Genomic DNA, 21,441 nt, shown 5'->3' on the forward strand with positions numbered 1-21,441 from the left:
ACTAATCAAATGCTATTAATGAACACACTACACAAAAGGTGATGCATATTATAAATGAGCTTATGCATAAACTAGACCAATGCACTTTCAGTACTCTGAAAAGCCCAACGTCATTATTACTCTTTAAGTCTACTTCCTATGTAGAATTATTTAAGATCAGCATTAGAAAATTACAGCACAATCAAGGAACAGTAAGAAGCACAGCCTGATTGAGGAGATTAGGGAAAGGACAATTAATCATTATTTTATTTCCACATTTTTCAACTTCTTACATAGGTCCCTAAATAGGAAAGAGGGAAAAAGGTTACTAGGTTTGATGGCTGTTGAATACTCCCTGTTCCCCGATATACAAGCCTCAGAGTTCAACAGTGCCAAAATATTCGTACCTTCTCATGCAAAGGATCTTTTGAATGAAAAAAATGGAATTATCAAAACTATTTAATCTATTTATAAGGAAACAAAAACCTATTAATTTTTAAAGTGCATAAGTGAGAAGCTTACAACAGCCCAAAGATGCTACTCATTGATCTCATGCATCTATTCCTCTATCCAGAAGTCCCTCTTTTAGGCTCTCTCACCAATCATGAATTAGCAACAAACGAAACAGCAGCATCAGCAGAAGGACGGTAGTAGGAAAAAAACCATACACACACACACACACACACACACACACACACGCACACACACACATATATAAACTCTCTCTATGTATAAAACTAGCAAATATGCTAGTTTTTTTGTGCTGCTTGTTTCCGAACACACCTCAGCAGGTCCGAACTCAGCTCCACTTGTAATTCACACGCTAGACTGAGAGGAGAACAGGATGAGCTCTCTCCAGCCCTGAGCAGACCTCAGCAACCTGCAAGGTAAGGACACGCCATGTTCCCTGCTGCTCTGAGCAGCGGCTGCACCTTTTAGGGTCCCTGCCATCGTATTTCCTTTGGATCTGGGCATTACTCTCTACACTCAGCATTATTTTTGCTGATAGATCTCCAATGCAAAAGGCATTCACTAGTCTTGTTTATAGCCTGGACTACGGTTTGTCTGGTGGTTAGGGCAGTCTCTTCTCCCAGAAGATGGGAGACCAGAGAATAGCTCCCAGGTGCTAAGGTGACTACATACAAATCTCTTGCTTCCTGGCCAAGTAACTACAGAGAAGGTGGGATATTTCTGAATGAACACAGCCTTGCTATTGTATCTTCTGCTGAGCGGTATGTGGTGCACATAGGGAAAAAACAAGTTGTCTGCAGTTCTGGATGAGCAGAGTAGCCAATACTGAGCTGCCCAACACTCTTGGGCATGTAAGCAGCTAGGAAGGATTTTCGCTTACTGCTTGATCTGAATCAAGTACTAAAAATTCAACCGATTATCTTTCAGGCATCTAAGCACTTTTTCTGAATCTGACCAAAGTCTACTAGCAGCTAAGGTCTAGAGCTGTTCTCTCAAAGGAGTAAACCGAAGCTAGAGTTTGCATTTCTGTATCTATTCAGAGACCCAAGAATTGCTCTGACAGTCTAAAAATACAGCATTCCAAGAGGGTACACAGGAAAAAAGATGATTAATTCAAAGGCCGTGCTGTTTTAGTTTAGCCTCTGCGAGGGTGACATTCACTCTACCTGGATTGTCCAGGCAGTGCTTTACTATTTAAGTCCTACAGGGATGACACACAAGATGGATAGTGGCCTCAGTTTCATGCAGTTTAATGCAAATGAAATGAGAGTTATAGACAAAATCAGTATATCCTAGGCAATTTCACAAGTACAGTTAAAATGCACACAAAACATTCAGATCCTTTCCCCCTCCCAAAGAAAAAGCAAACTTGGGTTCTTGCCAGTCTGACTGCTAGCACTGAACAACTGTTGCCATATTTACCAAAAAGCAGGAGGGACGAGAGTAATATTCATTATTTTAATTCTCTTATGCATGCAACCTAACCACGTAACTGACAAACAGAGAATTAGCTGACAAATACCAGTACCATATCACAAGTTTCGACAGGGCTGTGAAAAATCGCAGTAACAGAAGGGAGACTCACTCAAAACGCCATTGTCCCTGATGGGCACAAGAACACTCCCACGGAGAAAAGGTCACATGCAGCAGATAAAACACAAACAACCCCCTCAAATATCTGTATTTAATAAAAAGAAGGCATTGAGTAATTGGAAATAATATCAAAACTGAGAAGAATCCATCAAATGTGATAGTGATACCAATATCAAAATCCTTATGCAAAAAAGACGCCAGCTACTAGCTATGTTCCAGCTCCTGTTAAGTAAGCAAATCATTCTTATTCACAGGATAAGCTTAGCCTTCTTGCCTCAAGTCGTGGCTCATCAAATTATAACATGCAACTATTCCAACGCAAAATAGCTAGTCTGAGTAATTCAAAAATATATAAACTCTCTTACAAAAATAATTATGATCTGAAAGGGAAAATAATTGATTTATATTCTTCAGTGCTCCATTACTTTGTAGCTTGTTTTTTCTTTTAAATGATGCTTATACAGCCAAATAGAAGGAATAAAAAGGAAATACCCTTTTCCACCTTTCATGAGGACACAAGTATGTCATCACAAGAATATATAACTCAGAAGTAATGAAAAAAAAAATCAAGGAACGGTATTTTTTCAAGTAATAAGAATTCCTACCTCTTAATTAGAAACCTATTTTAGAATAACCTTAGAGACAGGAAGGCTAGACAGCAATGAACTTGCAATAAAAACATTAAAAAGAGAGAGATCTTCAGTCGTTTTTCCTCAACAAAGCATAATTGTTCTCTTCGATACACTCCATCAAATGGAGCTCTGAACTATTCAACTCATTAAAATAGCATCCATATTCTTGGAAACTGTTCCAGAGTATGTTTAGAAACTTTCTTTGATGGCTAGACTACAATTATTGTTTAGCCAAGCTAAATTATTTTAAATAATTTAAAAATTATTAAAATTTTAATTTAAATTAAATCCCCCAACTTCACTTTAAATACTTTCCCCTCAATAATTTATTTCCTTATACTAAAATAAAAAATAAAATTAATTTGACAAGCTCTCTATAGCTATACTGCTTGTTTTTCACTATTCTGGAGCTACCTTTTATATGAGATTTTCCTTTTAACAGGAAAAGGCCAAAGTTAACAAGCCTATTATTGTAAGGAATATTTTTGAAAAATAACCAGAACTGTATTTGACACTCTTTAGTCTGGCAAAAGATAGCGCAATATAAAAACATCAAGCTTTGTTCTGTGTGGGGCCAAAGGAACACAGAAACATCTACCGGGAAATGGTATGGGTCCCATCGTAACAAACAGCAGACAGACTGTCACAGACTCTGAGTCAACAAAATTCATACGGCCAGACTGCTCTGCATAGATTGCTATCCTAAAAAAACTTCTGGAAAACAGATATATTGGAGGGGGGGAAAAAAAATCCAACAACAAAAAGCAAGAGCATTGTGGTACTTCAGAGATGCTCTGCTGTCCCCCAAAACGTTCTACTCAAAACTAAAATCCCCCACATGGCAAGTACAGTTAAGTTTGTTACAAGCCATACAACCAGGCCAATGTCTCCTTTCAAACTACTTTATAAAAGAAATAAATACAATCACATGTTCATTAAAAAAAAAGAACTAAGATGTACCACTGCAACAAGTTAGTTGAAAGTGCTATTCAGAACAACTGGGTCTAGAAGCAAGCAACACTATTTCAATCCCATTTTCTAATTCTATGACACACCATTTTCAAAATGTACAGTAATACCGAATGAACTCAAGAAATTATTTGATTTTTTATAGTTTACTCAGCAGTGTATAAAGCCAAGTCTCTCTTTCAGTTGGGTTTATGCCATGTGTACATGAATGGTTTAATCCTTGCAAATGGATGTAAATCCTTGTTCCAGAGATAAAAGGACATGAAACTGCTCTTAAAAATCCTTCAGCCTTTGCCCAACCTAGAACCTAGGACAGATCTACTACTTTGCAACACTGAGCTTTATGCTGTTTATTCAAAGACACTCAAATTTAGCAAGCCAGTCCCCCAACTAGCCAGGCTGCTTATTTTACCTTTCTGATTCCTACTGGTCTAAGGTCATAAGATGCATTGCTTTCCCTTTAAAAAGCCTGAACTACAAACATATTTTTCCCTTTTCTGATTGATATTCCAGGAATCAAGCCCTTAAAAGTGAAATAACATCTGCCTCTATAATCTTCACAAATTCCCTGTGCCATCAAGGACAGCTGCCACATGTCTAGAGACAAATGAAACATTGGGTCTTATGCTCTAGAGAAAGGCGAATGCCAACAAGTGCTCAAGAGAAGTGTTACAAAGCACAAATGCTCACTCAGCTAAGCATCCCAGTGCTGCTCCAAAGCCAAGACCTTCAAGTTACAGTACAGGGAAACAAGAGACACAATGCACATGTCTGGCATAGGCCTAAATCCTTACCGAGAGGATATGGACTGGATCTTACGGGGGATATTAGTAAGAAACCACACGTTGTGGGAGATTCTGGGATAGCACTCTACAAGTCCTTGTCAGCAGCCATGGAGACACCCCATGACGTAGCCTTCAAGAGCTAAAAAACAGCAGTGGCTTTTATGCTTTCTCATTTCATTGTCTCCATTACAACTTTAAAGCTGCGATTCAAGACATGTAAAATAATACATTTTACAGTAAATAGGACAGTCTAAATTACCTCAAAGTCTACTGACTAAGGTGTTCAGCGTCACCGACTTTAAAGGCATACTCCTGCCTGACCCAATTAAACAAAATCTGACCCACCAAATTGATTACAATGCTCGACAGGTGATGAAAGTCTAAAAAAAACCTAAGACTGGAAATTAAGCATTCCTGCTTCCCAGAATCTGCTGAAGTGATCTGTTGATTTCAGTTCTCCTAACTGACTGCAGCAAGAAACAGCGCTTCACAAGAAATCTTCACCTGCCCTTTATTGATGGATTATTGATATTGCAGCATAGTGCAGCGAGAGATTATTCTAGCCCCAAGCAGCTTGCAGTTGATGTTTTCTAATGCAAGATTTTTACCATTTTCTCCCCAGACAATACAAATGCAGATCTAATTAGTCACGTAGAACATCCAGCCCTTCTTTAGTTCTTACTCAATTCTTGTCGAGATGATTACATATTAGTGGGTGCACATCAGCTACACAATACATAGTACTTTCAACAGTTTCATTTTTTTAAGAGTTGTTTTATAATCACCACCAAGGCCTTCAACAACCCTCTGTCTTCCAAACCTTCTTTTATACAGTTTTAAGTACGTTGCCTTTTCTGTTTCTTCTTTTAAACAAAATATTTCATCTCTATCTTTAAAGCTCTTCTACAGGCCTTTCAGCAATATCCCAGTGTACCTTTCTTAAAACAAGGCTGATTAGATTAAGTCCAGCCTTCAAGGGGATAACACCATCTATCAATTATTTTCAGTATTTTCCATTTCTTTTACTGCAGTCTACATTGTCTGTTTTTTAGGGCCTTATTGAGCTTAGCTTTTTAAAGCAAGCAATTCAGAGCTTAACTCTCCACTGTCCAGTGCAACAGAGGACTGTGATAACAAACATGAAGCAAAAGAAACTGCATAAATAATGAAATAATGGAGAAAAGAGAAAAAGAAGAAAGGCCAGGGATTCATGGGATCTTTGCAGCTTACGGCCAACATGCTAGCACCGATGTTAACCGGTTACTTACAAAGAGCTCAAAAAGTTTCTTTCAGTATGGACTGCTTTACTCATCTGTAGCAAACTCCCTGCTTCACCATTTTGTCCCATTGCTTAGTTTTAGTATATCCTTCTACAGCTCCTTTCAACACCCTCAGTGTTGTTTACAGGATGCATTCATCTCCAAATTCTTCCACCTTTGCTCTCTATACCATTGCTCTTCAAAATAAAACTAACACACCAGCCTTAGCTACAGAATCCTGGGCCACTGAGCTGTTAACCTTCTGTCGCTTTAAAGGCTCAGGTTTACAGTCCTGTCTTTTGACTAAAAAATACATTGTCAGCCCATGCTTTGACTTCACCTCTTACTATAAGAAGCACCATTTTAAGCTTTATAAGAACAAGCAGAAAAAAGAGTGCCACTAGATGCAGAGTCACACCATCTATGCTTCTTTTTAATTAAACTTTTCTTCATAGGAAGCACTAGAAAGAGGATACCAATGAGAGTATATTTTTAAATAATTGATCTCGGACAAAATTCTGTCAAAGGTTTTGTATTTGTGAGGAAATTAAGTTATTGTCTATTACCTTAACTAACTCTTAAAATGAAGCATCTATCTGCGGTGACCTATCCTGTATTAAGTGGTTGCTATATCTAGCACAATGTCATCTCAGTTTCTCACAGTCATATATTCTTATCAACAAAACTAAATCTCATCGAGTCTCATTCAAAACTCCGGCATGATAATAGCAGGTGCAAAAGTTCTCTGCAAAGTTTCAACCTCTCTAAGTTTCTCCTAATAAACAAAAATCTCATGACCTTTTTCAGACTACCTGTTTGACATACTTAAGAATTTTTTGTTGTCTAGCTGGCTGTTTAAATTCCCTTGGCCATCTTAATTTCTGCCTTACAGTTACTTGTCATTACTTATACTTTTATTCTTTCTTTCCTATGCTGTATCTCTACTTTACAGATAAACCTGCAGGCCCAAACTCTTTTGCTGCTTATCCCTCAATGACACTTTTTTTTTTTTTTTTAACCTTTTTGAGTACGCTTATTTTGTAGCCTAGCATTTTTCAGAATACATTATTTCAAAGGCCCTTAATATAACAACCTAAATGTAAATAATTTTACAGCTGACAGAATTTACATTCATTTCCCCCTCTCTTCCATATTTTCCTATCTAATTTTAAAAATGAAGTCCCTAAAGATAAACTTGGCTTCTCAATTTTATGTCTTGTTACTGAAGCCAGAAGTTTCTACCTGCTTCAAAATAAAACTCTTTTGCCTTAGCATTAGTGACATACGATGGCATATTTGAACCATTAATGAAATACTTATATGATATAACACATACTATGCTCAGGCCAAAACTCCAGATCCAAGCTCTCCGATGAGTGCCGATAACTCCTCTCCCCCCAGCGTGGGTCCCAAGACACTCTAGCCATTCTGCAGTCAACGGAGGAAAACTCCTTCTGCAGGTCCACGTGTGGTGGGAGTAGATTGCTAACTGGGAGAAGGAGACACTTCTAACAACGCTGCCTTTCAAACCGGCTTTGCAGAAAGCGAACACCGCAGGAGGATGCCTGCACTGCACCGCGTCCTGCCCTTCCCCTCCGTCACGAGGGGACAGCGCTCTAGCATCAGCTGCACCATGGCTGCTGCTCAGCCCTTATGAGGAACATGACTCCCAGGACAGAAGGTGAGAAGAAAAACTTTGCTTTTAGTATAAATCTTGGCTTGATAGCGAGGTTCACTACCCTTCCAGCTGACACACAGCCCTGTGAATATGAGATGTGCAGGCTTTGATCTGTTGCTCCTACTGACAACTCAACTTGGTAACTAAACTAAAACTAAAAACACAGCTTTAGGTTCAGCTGCTGTTTTGCCTATGTAATCCTGTACCAACTTTGACTATCGCATAAAGAAATCAAAACACTGATCGAGCATCTCAATCAACACTTCCAGTAGTTCTCTACCTACGCCTGCTGCATGAAAACAGGACCAACTTTCATACGACTCCCCAAACCAGCATGCCACGACCAGAAAAAGCATAATGATGAAAGGCTACAGCAAGTCACTTTTCAATGGTCATTCGTCAGGAATTCGGCAGCATGTGTTATAAAGATTTTTCTGTTCTGTCGCACATCTTTTATTAATGCACCAATTCAGTGCATGGTACCCACTGTACTTATGACTGTATGTAGAGAAGCTTCTCTGTCACTGAAAGAATCATAAAATACCTGAATCTAGGCAGGAAGAAACCACATATATAACTATGTGTGAGAAACAAATATTTAAGAAAAATGACTCATTAAAACCTTGGATTCTCTTGCTGCCAAGTAATTAAATTAATATTTCATTCTCCCAGTACACTAATGCTTTCAGATCTTTTCTTATTCACTGGATACTAAATGCAATTTACTTTTTCACAATTATTAAAATCCAGGCCAAATGTACTGTTGAGTAGTATGACTGCCTTTCAACATGATTACAGTTGCTTCTGGTTGGTCATTAGCAGTCCATCCATACAAAACCACAGTAATATTTTGGTAATCTCTCCTCCAGAGCAAACAAACTTTTACATTTTCTGTTCATCCACTTACATTTTCACTTACTGAGTTGCTTTGTTACCAAGAAGAGTGAAAGAGACAGGATTTGTGAAGTCTAGTTGTGGTATTTAAGCAAATAAAAATCTTTCTGGGTCATTCATTTTTGACCTTCTTAACGTATTTCATTGATCCCATCCTCAGTACTAGCTAGCATTCATTATTATGCAATCACCTACAAACTAACATAATTAAACTGAATTTTAAGATGAAAAATTAAAAACTCATACAAAGCTAGCCATTTCAGTCACATTTTGCAATCCTTTAAAAAGGAGACAGAAAAAAACTTCTGGACAAATAATAAATAAATCGGATCTTGGGATGAAGTTTTTCAGGGAATATTACAAGTAGTTTGCTAATCAATTAAAAAAAACTTTAACTTACAAAAAAGATCTAAAAATTGTCATCTTGCTGTTGTTGTACTGAGAAGTAAATATCTGCATATTTCTGCAGCTTCTCAAATTAACATTTTCAAGCAAAAGTTAACAAATGTGAATTATTAAAAAAATTAAACCCTATGAGAAATATAAAAATAAACCCTATAAACCCCTATCTGTAAATCCCATCTTAAAATCATCCATCATAACATCCAAGTTCTAGTTAACATAGATCCGTATCACAGATCTCACTGTGTAGCTTTGATAAAAGACAATCCAATGTTATGTCATAATAGTTTTAACCTAGCTAGTATCTAACTAACAGGATTTCTTTGTTATAATAGATTAATTTATTATAATTTGTTCAATTTGAAAAGCCCAACTTCTAGAACAATTATTTTAACTTCCTTTACAGGAAACATGCCTATTTGAAGGCATTCCTGATATTTTCTGTGGAAAGAACCCAAGATAACCAGAAAAGTGCATCTGCAATGCCTCTGTCATGATCATATGCAATGATTCTTGAGAATCATACGCTGGTTTGGCACTGTAATTCAGGAAAGAAAACATTCACTTACCGCAGTGCGACTGGAAAACCTGTGGCTTGACTACCTGATTGCAGATATTGCACACTACAAGATAGAAATCATCATGAGCTGGATAATGGCCAAATAAGTGCATATCTGTGGGAAAGTTAAAAATATATACAAGAATTAGAAATTATGCTTTAAAGAATATATTAAGAAAAAAATGAAAATACTGTAGGGCCACTACTACTATATTAATTAACACAAAGTAAATTTACACATTGGTCTGTAAGAGCTTCTTACTAGGTTAAGAAATTTTTTCCTCTTCTGGGCACCAAGGTCCCCTATGCTTAAGATGCAATCACATCACCTCATTCTGAGCCAGAATACAGGCAGTAACATCTTTGTCTTAACACTGACTGCAAAGAAGTGGACTAAACATTTCTACACTGGCCGACTGTAGAAACAATAAAGGAATGCATCTTTTAACATCTCTGCTAAAGGTTACTTCAGAAAACACGGTGCATGAGTTATGCTGCATGTTAAAATATTCTAACCTTGACTACAGGTTGTCAGAGAAAGTCTCATGCTTAAAGCTAGTTATCTGACCAAGGTCGAGGATATCGCAGCTTAAAATACAGTCAGGAATGCCACCCCAGTTTTGACCCAGATGTCATGACTCTGAGAAGAAACAAAGGCGGTGAACGAGGTATTTCTCAGTGAAGGCATGAGGAATTTCATCAAATTTATCAATGGGTGCAGTCAAGTGGTTAGAGGCACTCAATCCTCGCAGCTGAGATGCAATGCAACACATGCAGTCTTAAGCCATCACAAACACAGAACAAAATGGGTTCGCTTTAATTATACTGAAGGCTTAAAAGCTCTAAAAATTACAAGCAAGTTAACTTGTGTCACTTTGCATTGCTGCAACTTCAGAACAAGCTGACATACCCGTTCGCCACACTTCAGCTCAGAGGGCAGCAACTCCTTAAGTCACTCTTACTCACTTGTGTGAGATCATGTTACCACATCCAGTGCTGCTAAATGCAGGTGTCTCTACGAGACACGTGGTTACTAATGCAGCACCAGCCACACAGATCACGCTACCCCCCAGAACAGGGCAGTGACCTTTTCATTTAAAAGCATCATAAAGCAGCATCAGAAGTCTGCTGGAGAACTTGCAAATGCAACTTCTGACTCAGATTGAAGTATCAGCTTGGCAGTATTTAAGCAGGCACGTAACCAGTAGCAAAACCAGAAAGACCCTCAGTGCAAAACGCACAACAGCAGCTATGGTTGGTGAACACATCAATGATTAAATATTATTTCTCCAGTAAGTTTTTGACATAAGTCATTTTTCTTTAAAAACAGGCATTGTTGGGCAAGCACTCTCATGCTGATTAAGGCAGTATCACAAGTAGACCCAAAGATTCTCATTCAAGCATCTTGGGGCAGAAACCAGCAGTGCTGGCCCTTAGGTACATTATAGTCTGATCAGATGTGAACATCATCTCCATCCACAGAAAAGCGGAAGCCTCCTCTGCTACTGCTCTTACCAGGCTACAAGATCCAGCTGAAAGGCGAACTACTTATCACCTCTTACCAGTATTAGTCTTGGACTAACCAAGTCGTCAAATGCATTAAAGAACAGAGGAGTGCCATCAACAAATTCAATGTAAACAAAGTATTTCACTAGTGAAATAAAACAACTTTTGTAATTTCTTGCTTTTGTGAGAGTTAGTGCTGATGAAGCCAAAGCCACACGCTTTGATTAAATCCTCTCTGATGGTACTAGCAAAACAAACAAAAACCTAGCCAGACACTGGGGCAGGCCGGTTTGTTTTGCTCTGGCTTTTAATATGATAATTTTTAAATTCTGGAAACAATTCATTCTACCTTAGCCTCTGGATTAAGTCAGTGATCTTAAAAGTCATTTTACACTGGCAATTCTTAGCCAAGGATCTGTTTCCAATTGGGAACACACGGATTCCCACTGACAACGCTGTAAACTCCACAGAAAAGATTATTCCTCCAAGATAGAAGTTGATGCAAACTCTCAGGTCAAGACCATGCATTTAATTATATTTATAAAATATTTCAAAAGTGGTTAACACATCTAAACAACTTAAAGTAATTTTTCCTGTCGTTCAAATAGTCCAGAAATTATTTTGCTATGAAAACATACAGACTTTGCCCTTTGCAAACATAAAAGATATTTAAAAGTTACATCTTTTTTCTGTTTTAAGTTCTTTAAGCCCATTTAACCCTCACGGCTCTATACTGAATTTTGAAATATGCCTTGATCTGAGGCATATGAAGTCTGGCTGGGTTGGAGTCTGAGTTTTATGAAGTCTGGCAGTAACTTATAAAAACATGTAAGGTATTAATACCGCAGAAATCCATCCAAGGACATAGACAGAATTAGAAATGAGGTTAGTTTGCAAGATCACAAAATCATCCATATTTTCCCCAGACACTATGAAGGAGACAGCGCGGTGAAGGAGCGGTGCTGTTAGTTGTGAGCACACTGCACAACCCGGGCAAACAGCACAGCACAGCGCTTGGGAAATAGCAGGAGTCGGGTTTTGTTTTTTTTTTTTTTTTTTTTTTTTAATGATTTTGAAGTGGCAGAAGTTGAGATGGCAAGAAACCAAAGGGATGTATAGGAGCATGTACCAAAACAGCACTGTGATAAACACGGCACCAAAACGATGCCGAGACGCAGCGTACGACAGTATGGAAGGTGGCACTGTGGGAGCTTTCCTCAATTTGAAGATTCCCAGAAATAATCCCGGGGCGGTGCATGTCTTGGTGGTAAACGCCAGGCTTCTGACATTAAGCCTCATGTTATCAGTTACCTGTCACAGGTCCACTTACACTAATCCGAGAATCCCAAGGGCTGATGACCACAGTTTGGAAATCAGAAATATAAAACAGGTGCCATAAACAAATTATTGTGGTTATTTAATCACAGAGGCTAAAAAAAATTAACTAAACACTATCCTTCAGATGTGATTCCTTAGAAGTTTGGTACAGAGGAATTTGTAAAGGGGAAAATTTGTCAAGTCCGGCAAAAGCTCAAACAGGTTTAACTCACCTTAGCAGTTCCACTGGTGTTAGCAGGATTGGCACAGATCAATTTGCAAAATTAAACTCACAGTTTATGATCACCTACACAGTACACACAATTTTTTTTTTTAATTAAGAATCGTGCCAAGCTTTAATATTGTCTCCCCAGAATTTCCACTCAGGGACTTGCCTTACCAGGCACAACAACATTACGAATGCAATCCATATCACAGAGAATTTACAATGAAGAAAACAAGGAAAATATGAAAAAGGAAGCAGAAGATATAAACAAGTATATGTATTTTTTATCCACATTTTCTATTTTTTTATAAGAACAGTTCAACAGTGTGCCGCTGGCAGAACAGCCTCGACTCAGGGAATTTCGCTTAATTTGTTGCCAATTAACAAACTTTGAGTTACCCTTTTGGGTATAGAGAAACAAAGGCATAAACAATTAAACAGACACTTAGGGAGACCCCTTTCCTGTGGCTGAGCCTCCCCTCGCCCCCGGCTTCCACCTCGGGGTACGCTCGGCCCCCAGCCCGCTGGCGCAGCAGCTGGGGTCAGCACCCAGCTGTTTCCTTCTGCCGCTCCTCCTCTCTTATTCTGCCTTCTGGTGCCACCTGCCTCCCCCGTCTCGTTTCTCCAGACACGTCTTCACACTTCTCCTCCCGTGCCTGCTCTCACCTGTGTCCTCACGCGTCCCCTCCCGAGGCCCCTGCCCCGGCGGCTACCGCCCCTTCTTAAACACACTTGAGCAGCGGTGCCACACGCTCCTCTGAGCGGCTGCGGTTTTGGTGCACGATGGGCTGTTTTCACCCTTTCCAGAGCTGGTGGGGACCGGCGTGGGGCAGTTCACGGTCACCTCCCACACAGACCCCCCTGCGACCGAATCCCTGCCATAGCCACTCCACCCTGGTTACTTTGACTAGAACATTTTGGACACTGACATTGTCAAATGGCCAAAACCTGACTGAAGAACAGCCTAGGCCTTGTACGTGCAACAGGGTCAGCGGTCTCCCTGAAAAAAATTTTATCACCTAAAGGGAACACTCGCACCTCACCACCTGCTTATTGGAAAACAATGATTACCTTTTCAGAAAAGGTTAATTTTGGAGAAGAAAACAGCTTTTTTCAAGGGTAGTTCAGGAAAGACTTCTTCATGGGATAAGGAGGAAATGGCACAGAAGATGACAGCAGATATCTTGGAGTAAGGTGAGCAACCATCAAACAACACCGAAATCACTGTCAGTACGTGCAGAACAGGTAGGGACAGAAGGGGGAGAGGGGCTGTGAAGTGTGTCTGGTTTCTACCAACACTGGGATCCCCATAAAGGAGCAGCAAAGTGACCAAAGCCTGCGTTTCCCATCCCAGACGGGCATGATAATCTCTGCCAGAAACCGCGCTCTGCATGTTTCTTAATTGCAAATATGGGCAGCTGTAAGCCTAAGATTGGAAAGAGCTGCCCACCCCTTCTGAAAAGTAAGAGCAGTCTGTGGCCCCATGACAGTTACCTCGTTTTACCAGGAGATGCTTTCAGAAGATTTGGAATAGGCTCTGGGTGGAAGAAAGAGCAGATAACTTACGCTGCAGTACCTGTAGGCTTTGTGGGAGCGCTATCTATACATACTCCACTCCTTGCCGTATGTAGTCGCCATCCCCTCAAAATGAAGTCTTTTGGCCAGCCTTGCCTGTTGATACCGTACACTGACAAAAGCCTTGCCTTGCAAATTAACGACTTGACTAACGGGACATGATAGTGTCCCATATCACGTGAAAAACGCCCAAGACAGGAAATCAGAAACTGTGAATGCTGTCTGCAGGAATCCTGACTTTCCTAGATTAAAATCTGGAACTGAATATTACTGCGTGTATACCTTACCACAGTGCTCAGAAATCAAATGCAACTTCTGCTTATAGTTTTTATATTACTAACATGTGCAAACAAAAAGGCAGCTGTTGCCACGTGACACAATTTTGTAAGAGTTCAGCTTGGTAAAATATGCATTAAAGACACAGATATCGCAGAAACAAAAGAAAATGTTGCTTCTGCAAACTATGGCACAAACACAAAAATGCAGGTGTCAGATATGACTTTTTATCTTCCAAAGGAACACACAAAGGAATTATTTTAGTTACAATCAAACCCGATGACTTATATGAAATTCCTTCCCTGTTTTTATATAAATCATAATCATTCACATCCAACTATACAATAAAACACAGGCTAGAAATAATCCAGAACATTCTTCCACTAAAGAATTAAGGCTGTCGAAAAGTAAGACCTCACAATACTGCATGGAAATTTTATTTTCAATGACAGTATTTTGCTTTAAACCATACACACTTTAAACATTCTCTTATGTATCGACTGCTCCACTGAATACACATATAAAAGCTGTTCTGAAAATGCTGTGTGTGTTCACATCACACACACACACACACACACACATATATGTATATATAAAAATATTCAAGTCACGCCTGTTTAAAAGAAAAGCTAAAAAGAATGTAGTGGCAATAGAATAGGAAACAAATCCGTCTGGATCTTCAGCTCTTGAAGATAGAAATTAAAAAAAAAAAATCTCCATGTAGAAATGTGCTTAGTATTCCCCTTCCAGTCCAGGGCAATGACAAGTCTCTGCATCATCCAGAAATGATGAAATGCAGTTGAGATTACTTTAAAACAACAACAAAAAAAAAACCTAAGCAACTTGAATGGTGAATTGAAACTTGAAACTGAAACCATATAAAGATGTCTTCAGAGTATTATTAATACAGCAGTCAAACACACTTGCATAGACAGGATAGTCTTATCCTAGAAATAAATGTCACACTCCCTCCATTTAACTGCACTTTTATTCTCCAAGTCTGTTTTTCCTTTGGTTTTCCTTTTTAAGTAAAAATAGGTAAGTTGCTTTAGTAGTTAGTTATCCAGTATCACTTGCATTTAACCCTGAAAATGCCAGTGTCACAGTTGTAACTAACCACAGAATAATTTAAGCTTAAAGAGCTGAATGTCATCTGCTCCAAGCCCCTTCTCACGTCAGGGCTAACTTCAGTCAGAACCACAAAGTAATGCTCAAGCTGGTTTCTTTTCTGATGAAAGAAAAGATAGATCATAGCTGAATTAACCATAAAATTGAGCAAAAACTAAAATTCAATATTTAGGACAGAAACTAATGTCCTTTGGGTGTTAATATAAGAAACCAAAGACTCTGCATGCTAAAACCACAAGTGATTAATGAGAAGAAAACAAATATTGGACTTTCCAACAATGGCAATAACAAATGAAAGATAACAGTGACCAAGATTAAAAAAAAAAAAAAAAAGTAGCGAAAGAGCAGCAAACAGACTTGACCAGTGTCTGGGCAGTAAAGAGTCTAGGTGATGACACCTTTAACGAAGACCAGTGACTTCGGATGGTATGCCACCTCCCAGGTTAGAGCAGTCATGAGGATGCTGGCATTCCCAAAGAATGTTGGGAATTTTCCATTAATTATAGTTTATACAGGAAATACCACCCCCACTGACTAAAGATTTCATACTGCACTGCATTACCAAATGACTAGACATTTTGAAACTGTATTGAAGATGGGAGTGGTGCCTTCCATCTCCAAACACCCGTAACGAAAGGAAAAAAAACGCTGATAATCGCTCATTAGTGATTAAACGAATTATCACAGATTAGTATCTGCATACCTTTTGGAATAACAGTCTGTTTGGAAGAGATTATAAAGTGAGCTACACATCACTGACATCAGTATTTCGCATCAGGCACTATACCTCAAAAAGAAAAGAAATGAACATGGAAAAATATAATACAAACTGTTCTTGCAAGATTCTGAAGATTTCTGTGAATTTTTATGTAGGCCATTTGCAATCCTAGTCTAAACCAATTTGGCAACACAGAATCAGAATTGCCTGTGCTACCCAGACTCATGAATACTGGAAGAGAAATTCCAAATCTCACACGTCTAGAAAGTATCCTGCACACCTATAAAGCCAAGAAATCTCATTTTTTTCACATCTTAAAATACCTAGAGGATAATATAGTAGCTAATGCAGGTTTTCCATCATAAAAAAACCCCTTGATTCTTACAACTTGCTCATATGGGAGCACATACCCCCATACCTCACGAATTTGGTAGAAGACAGCTCATCTGCTTATGGAGTCGTTATTTCACTCTCTGTACACAACTCTGATAAAGTACACCCTCCAACACATAATAAACTGATAAAACGCTCAGCAACTCTTCTGTGTTTGTAAAGGCATTTAATTGCTTCTGTATTGACTTTTTTTGTAACACCATACAACACTCAACATAGATGTTATCTTGCGACTTTCTGTTTCAGCTGTACGATTGGCTACAGTTCCACAAGTGTTTAAACTGACTGAAGTTAGGCAAATTCAAGAACACTCTTAACCAGGAGAAAGGTAACAAAAGCAAAGAAAAAGAAAAAAAACTGGAAAAAACGTATTCTACAGTTTAATTCCCTGAACCAGCCCACTACAGAACCAAATGAACACTACTACAAGTGTAAGGGAAGCAAAGGCAACGTGTAGCTCAGCACTGGACAGCAGGAGGACCAACAGCGACCAACAGGACCAAGAGCAGCATAAACCGCTGTGGAACAGCAGCCCCCCTCTACTTCACTGTAAAATCTGTCACACATATCTGTGGAACATTAATGGAACACACTTGGCTCCAAAAAGCAGCTTTGTAAAAACAAAGTTACTTGTTTCTGAATGTTTTGCTGGGAATTAAAGATAGCAGTAACCAAAGGTATTAATTTGTACATCATCTCATTTTACGTAATTCTTTGCAAGTTTCTAACACTTTAGATTACTAAACTGATCTTTATAACCTAGGTCCCATTCCACCATTTAATTTTTCTATCATTTCGTGCAATGTAACCAGACTGGTTAACTTTTATCTTTCCAGGTCCTAAACACAGAGACCTTACTGCCTGCCCTTCATTTAAAGATCCCCGTCTTTAGCATCCTTAGCCAGACTCCTGGTGCCAAACTATCAAGGAGAGTTAGATTTGTGACTGGAGTATTTGAATCGCCCATTCAACAAAAGATGTCCTAATTGTCACCAATATTTGTGTTTTCACGACTGCTCTCAGATTCATGACGATGGAAAACATTGCAAAGAAGCTTTCATCAGGACACTTTCTTATCCTGCAGAAACAGTGGATTCATTTGTACATGCTCAAGTAGCTCACTATCAGAAAACCTTGAAAGTGAGCAAGTGCGTCCACACATGTGTGCACACAAAGGAGAGAGAACGTGTAGCAGCATTATTAGTCTCTGCATTAGTCTTCTGATTTCTTAAATTCCCACAGCCAGGCTATAAAGGGAAGAACAGCTGGAAATCATCTTCACTTCCATCATAATTCAAAGTCAATGTCAGAGGATATACCTTGACTAGAGATTCTCAAAGAACCACTATGTAGTAACAAAACAATTCATTTTCCCTTGAACACGTATCAGTAGAGGTCTTCCTGCAAATGTGACCTGTCGGTACAAGTAGTATCCTTCATGGATGACAGGACTAAATTTCAGTTCAGACTGATGTATGGCTCTCCTGAAATAGGTGTTTAACCTTTAGCAACATGAGATGGTTAAGCTTTTGGATATGCCATGTATGCTGAAGATGCAAAGAAACAATGAGAACATCTTGGTATAGCAGAATTAGCAGGGTGAAGACCTGGAGATATCAGAAGCAGGTTGAAATGTTTCAGGCCTTTTTTGTATTTTTCTCAAGTTTTCTTGTATTTTTAATCTATGGAAGTACTTAAACTATGAAAAGATATCTGGCACCTCTTCTCAGCTTTCACCGTCGGCATTACAACAGTTCATGACTGTCACAGGGCAATAGCTTTGTATTGCTGTCCTTCATCACTGGAGAGGGCAACCCTCACTGGTACCTGAGGTATTAACAGGCTTTAGAAAACCCTATTGGACTACTACAAGTCAGTAGAGTCCTGACAGTCTACATATATTAAACTGTCTAGAACCAAGGTGAAAACACAAATATTGGTGACAATTAGGACATCTTTTGTTGAATGGGCAATTCAAATACTCCAGTCACAAATCTAACTCTCCTTGATAGTTTGGCACCAGGAGTCTGGCTAAGGATGCTAATGGTAAAACAAGGCTTTTTCCCCTTTTCTTAGTGAAGATGACAGTCTTCTCTAAATATACCTCTACAGCAATGCTGGCATCCATCCAAACACAGGTGATTTACAACCTTGCCAAGATTGGCACTGAGCCAACCAACAAGGCAAATGGTGTTTGGGGGAATGGAAACAGGCTTTTCAAGTTCCTTGAAAGTGAAACCTGCAGAATTTGAAGGAGATAGCTCTGCTTGACAGATGGCAAAACATACCTGATTTATGATGACAGAGAACAATTATTATCTCGGAAAGCTGCCTATATGCAAGGTATTGTGGCTTACTACCAAAGTCTGTATTAATGCAGGTTATATCCTGGTACCAGTGGACCTAGATCTGCCTAAATTGCACTCTCCGAGTGCTGATTTAATAGGAAGGGAACACTGCTAGCTACAGGCTGCTGCTTCTCCTTATGACTGGGTAGTTTTAGATCCTCCCTGTCCCCCCCGCCCTTCTTTTTTTTTTTTTTTAAATGAGGCTGATCTTACTTCTCTTTCTGAGCTTCTCTGTCAGCATCTCATTTGATTTCTTTTGTTGCTTGACTTATAAGAGCATCAAAGTTTAGTCCAGAGGTTGGTGATCAGATCACAGCAGTTGCAACGAAAGGTAAAAAAGGTTTGAGGGCGCGTTCGTTTAAACTGAGCAAAGTAGCAACAAATAGAACATTCACCAAGTCCTGTCTTGCCGTCCTGAGAAGAAACTGAGGTAGAGCTGCAACTGTTACTATCTCTGCCTGACTTTGCATGGGGAAGACTTTAGTTTTGAGCATCTACTGGCAAAACCTGACAATCAGTTAAAAAATGCCTAGTGTCACATTTGAGTGGTGGGCACCACTGCAGTGGAACCAACAGCAACGCACACTCCAAGAACCTGTTCTATGTACATAACAAGAATATTTCTTCCTAAAAGGACACCAGTTTAGACACTTTAAAAAGAAGTAAGATAAAAAAATTTGGAGTAGCCATTCAAAAATACAAGAATCTCTGTTCTGCAGAAAATGCAGGCCTTTCTTTACATCACGGCAAATCTTGCAAATATTTTTCATATTCAAATTTAGACATACTTTCTGGCTGACTACCTGAAAGGACAAAATGAGCTATTGCGAGGTTATCAGAAGAGCTGAGAAACAGGTAGAGTGACCAGAGAAATTTATTTAGATCTTAGTTCACTGTAAGTGTTACTTCTGATAGCATAAACCACTGTCAATCTTCTCACCTCTTCAGCCTGCCACAGTCTGTGTTCTGTATTACAGCACAACAACCCTAAGGGTTCGGTTTAACAAATAAGTATTTGCTAATGATGCAGATATGCTATTGCTGGGTCTCAAACCAGCGGCATTTCTACATGGACTTCCTTAGCGTAAAGATTTGAAGTTTTCTGTTGTAAATAATTAGCCCTGCTTTCATTGTATCTTTCCCATTTTTTTCCTTTTTTGGAGGGGCGGGAGGGGGAGAGGGGAAATCCTGAATAGACTGATATTATGGCTTACTGAGGAGTAAAAAAATAAAAATAATAAAAGAACTGTTTTAAACAATTAATTTGCAATACCTTCTATTTTAGTAAATCCTTCATTTAGATTGTTAGCAATGAAATATCACAAGGAAGGAATGTTTTGTTCTTACATTTTCTTGTCAATACATGCTAATACTTTGAATATGGAGACAAACAGTCCTCAGGAGAAAAGCCCAGTGCTGGAAAAAAATTTTACTCCTATTTCTTCTGTGCAGACGGCCATGAAACAGACCTTAATTCTTCAACTGGTGTTTTCTTCTTAAACGCTCAGCAAGGCATGACTGGCACTCAAACGCTGGCTTGGGAAGCTACATTATATTCTGCAGAAGAGCAACTCTGTGGATTAAGGCACTGCAACTGGACCGAAGGAGATCTGGCTTAATTCCTGGCTCCCCAACAACATTCTTGTATGACCCTGATTAGATTTTTCCGTGCCTCAGTATCCCATCCCTAAAATGGGGATAACATGGTCTTTGTCTGCCTTGTCTGTTTAGATTGCTGCCTTTCAGTATTCTCCTACTATTTGTCCATACACTGCAGCCACAATGGGGCCCTTCATCTTGGCTAGGACTTCACTATTACTGTAAAACAAGTGATAAATAAGATAGTTTTCAGTATGTTTTAGAACTGTTGTGCGACAACTGTGATACTATCACAAAGACTTATTAAAGAAATTTCAGTATCTTTAAAAGAGCACTTTCTGATCCAAGTGGCACATGTAGTTACAGCAAATATTCTTCACTGACATTATGAAATAAAACTTTTATTAGGTATTCTTTATAGAAATCCTGCTTTTTTGAGTAGAAGCATAAGTTATGAAATACTAAAACAAAAGTAGTCCTATAAACACATTTTTTTCATAGGTTTCTAGCCTAGCTCCCTACCAACGAGATTACTGAACTTTTATAACAACAACAGCAGCAGCAGCAACAACAACAACGACACTAACAACAGTATCAGTAAAGTGTTTCTAAATGATGACTAATGAGTATACTCTTCCAATTTTTCTAGCAAGGAACACAGTAAGCAAGCAAAAACAAAAACCCTAATTCCACCTATGTCACTTTACAAAATAGTAAGCATGCCATTACTTGTCCATATATAGGAAGAGTAAACCCACATGCCGTTCTCATTTCATCAGGTGTTATGTTACTTACTGCTGTCAGAAAATCCATCACTGCTGAAGAAAGTCAGTATTTCTTTATACTCCACAACTCAGCCATCAGAAAACTCAAAGAAAATTCAAATCTAGTTTCTCCTCTTCTTTTACCATTAGGTATGGACTAAATCTGAAAGAAGAGAAAGTGATTCTTCCACTGCTGCCTAAGTAGGACAATCCCATTTCTCTATCAAGCTGCTATAGACAGTGAAGTCCCAAACCTTTCCCAAATCTTATCTCCTGTTCCAAAACTCTAGCAGAACAGGAGAAATCAGGAAGTGAAACACAGCCTTCTTTGTCTCACAACATAACAAATGCTCAAAAAAACCCCACACGG

General features: G+C 38.9%; 1 protein-coding gene across 8 annotated transcripts in view; it reads right to left on the bottom strand.

Annotated features, from left to right (window-relative positions):
* Positions 1-21,441, bottom strand: part of ATXN7L1 (ataxin 7 like 1) — a 114,995-nt gene that overhangs the window by 64,875 nt on the left and 28,679 nt on the right. For 5 of the 8 annotated variants that reach the window (XM_064505483.1, XM_064505479.1, XM_064505481.1 and 2 more), the window contains one exon: positions 9,232-9,336. The exons of 2 other annotated variants lie outside the window; for them this stretch is intronic. In XM_064505483.1, coding sequence (XP_064361553.1) covers positions 9,232-9,336 — 105 coding nt within the window. Of the gene's footprint in view, positions 1-9,231; positions 9,337-21,102; positions 21,198-21,441 lie in introns of those variants that run through there. One more of the 8 variants, XM_064505489.1, reaches the window with a different exon arrangement.

This window comes from Dromaius novaehollandiae, chromosome 1 (genome assembly GCF_036370855.1).
Source record: "Dromaius novaehollandiae isolate bDroNov1 chromosome 1, bDroNov1.hap1, whole genome shotgun sequence".
NCBI classification, from domain to species: Eukaryota; Metazoa; Chordata; class Aves; order Casuariiformes; family Dromaiidae; genus Dromaius; species Dromaius novaehollandiae.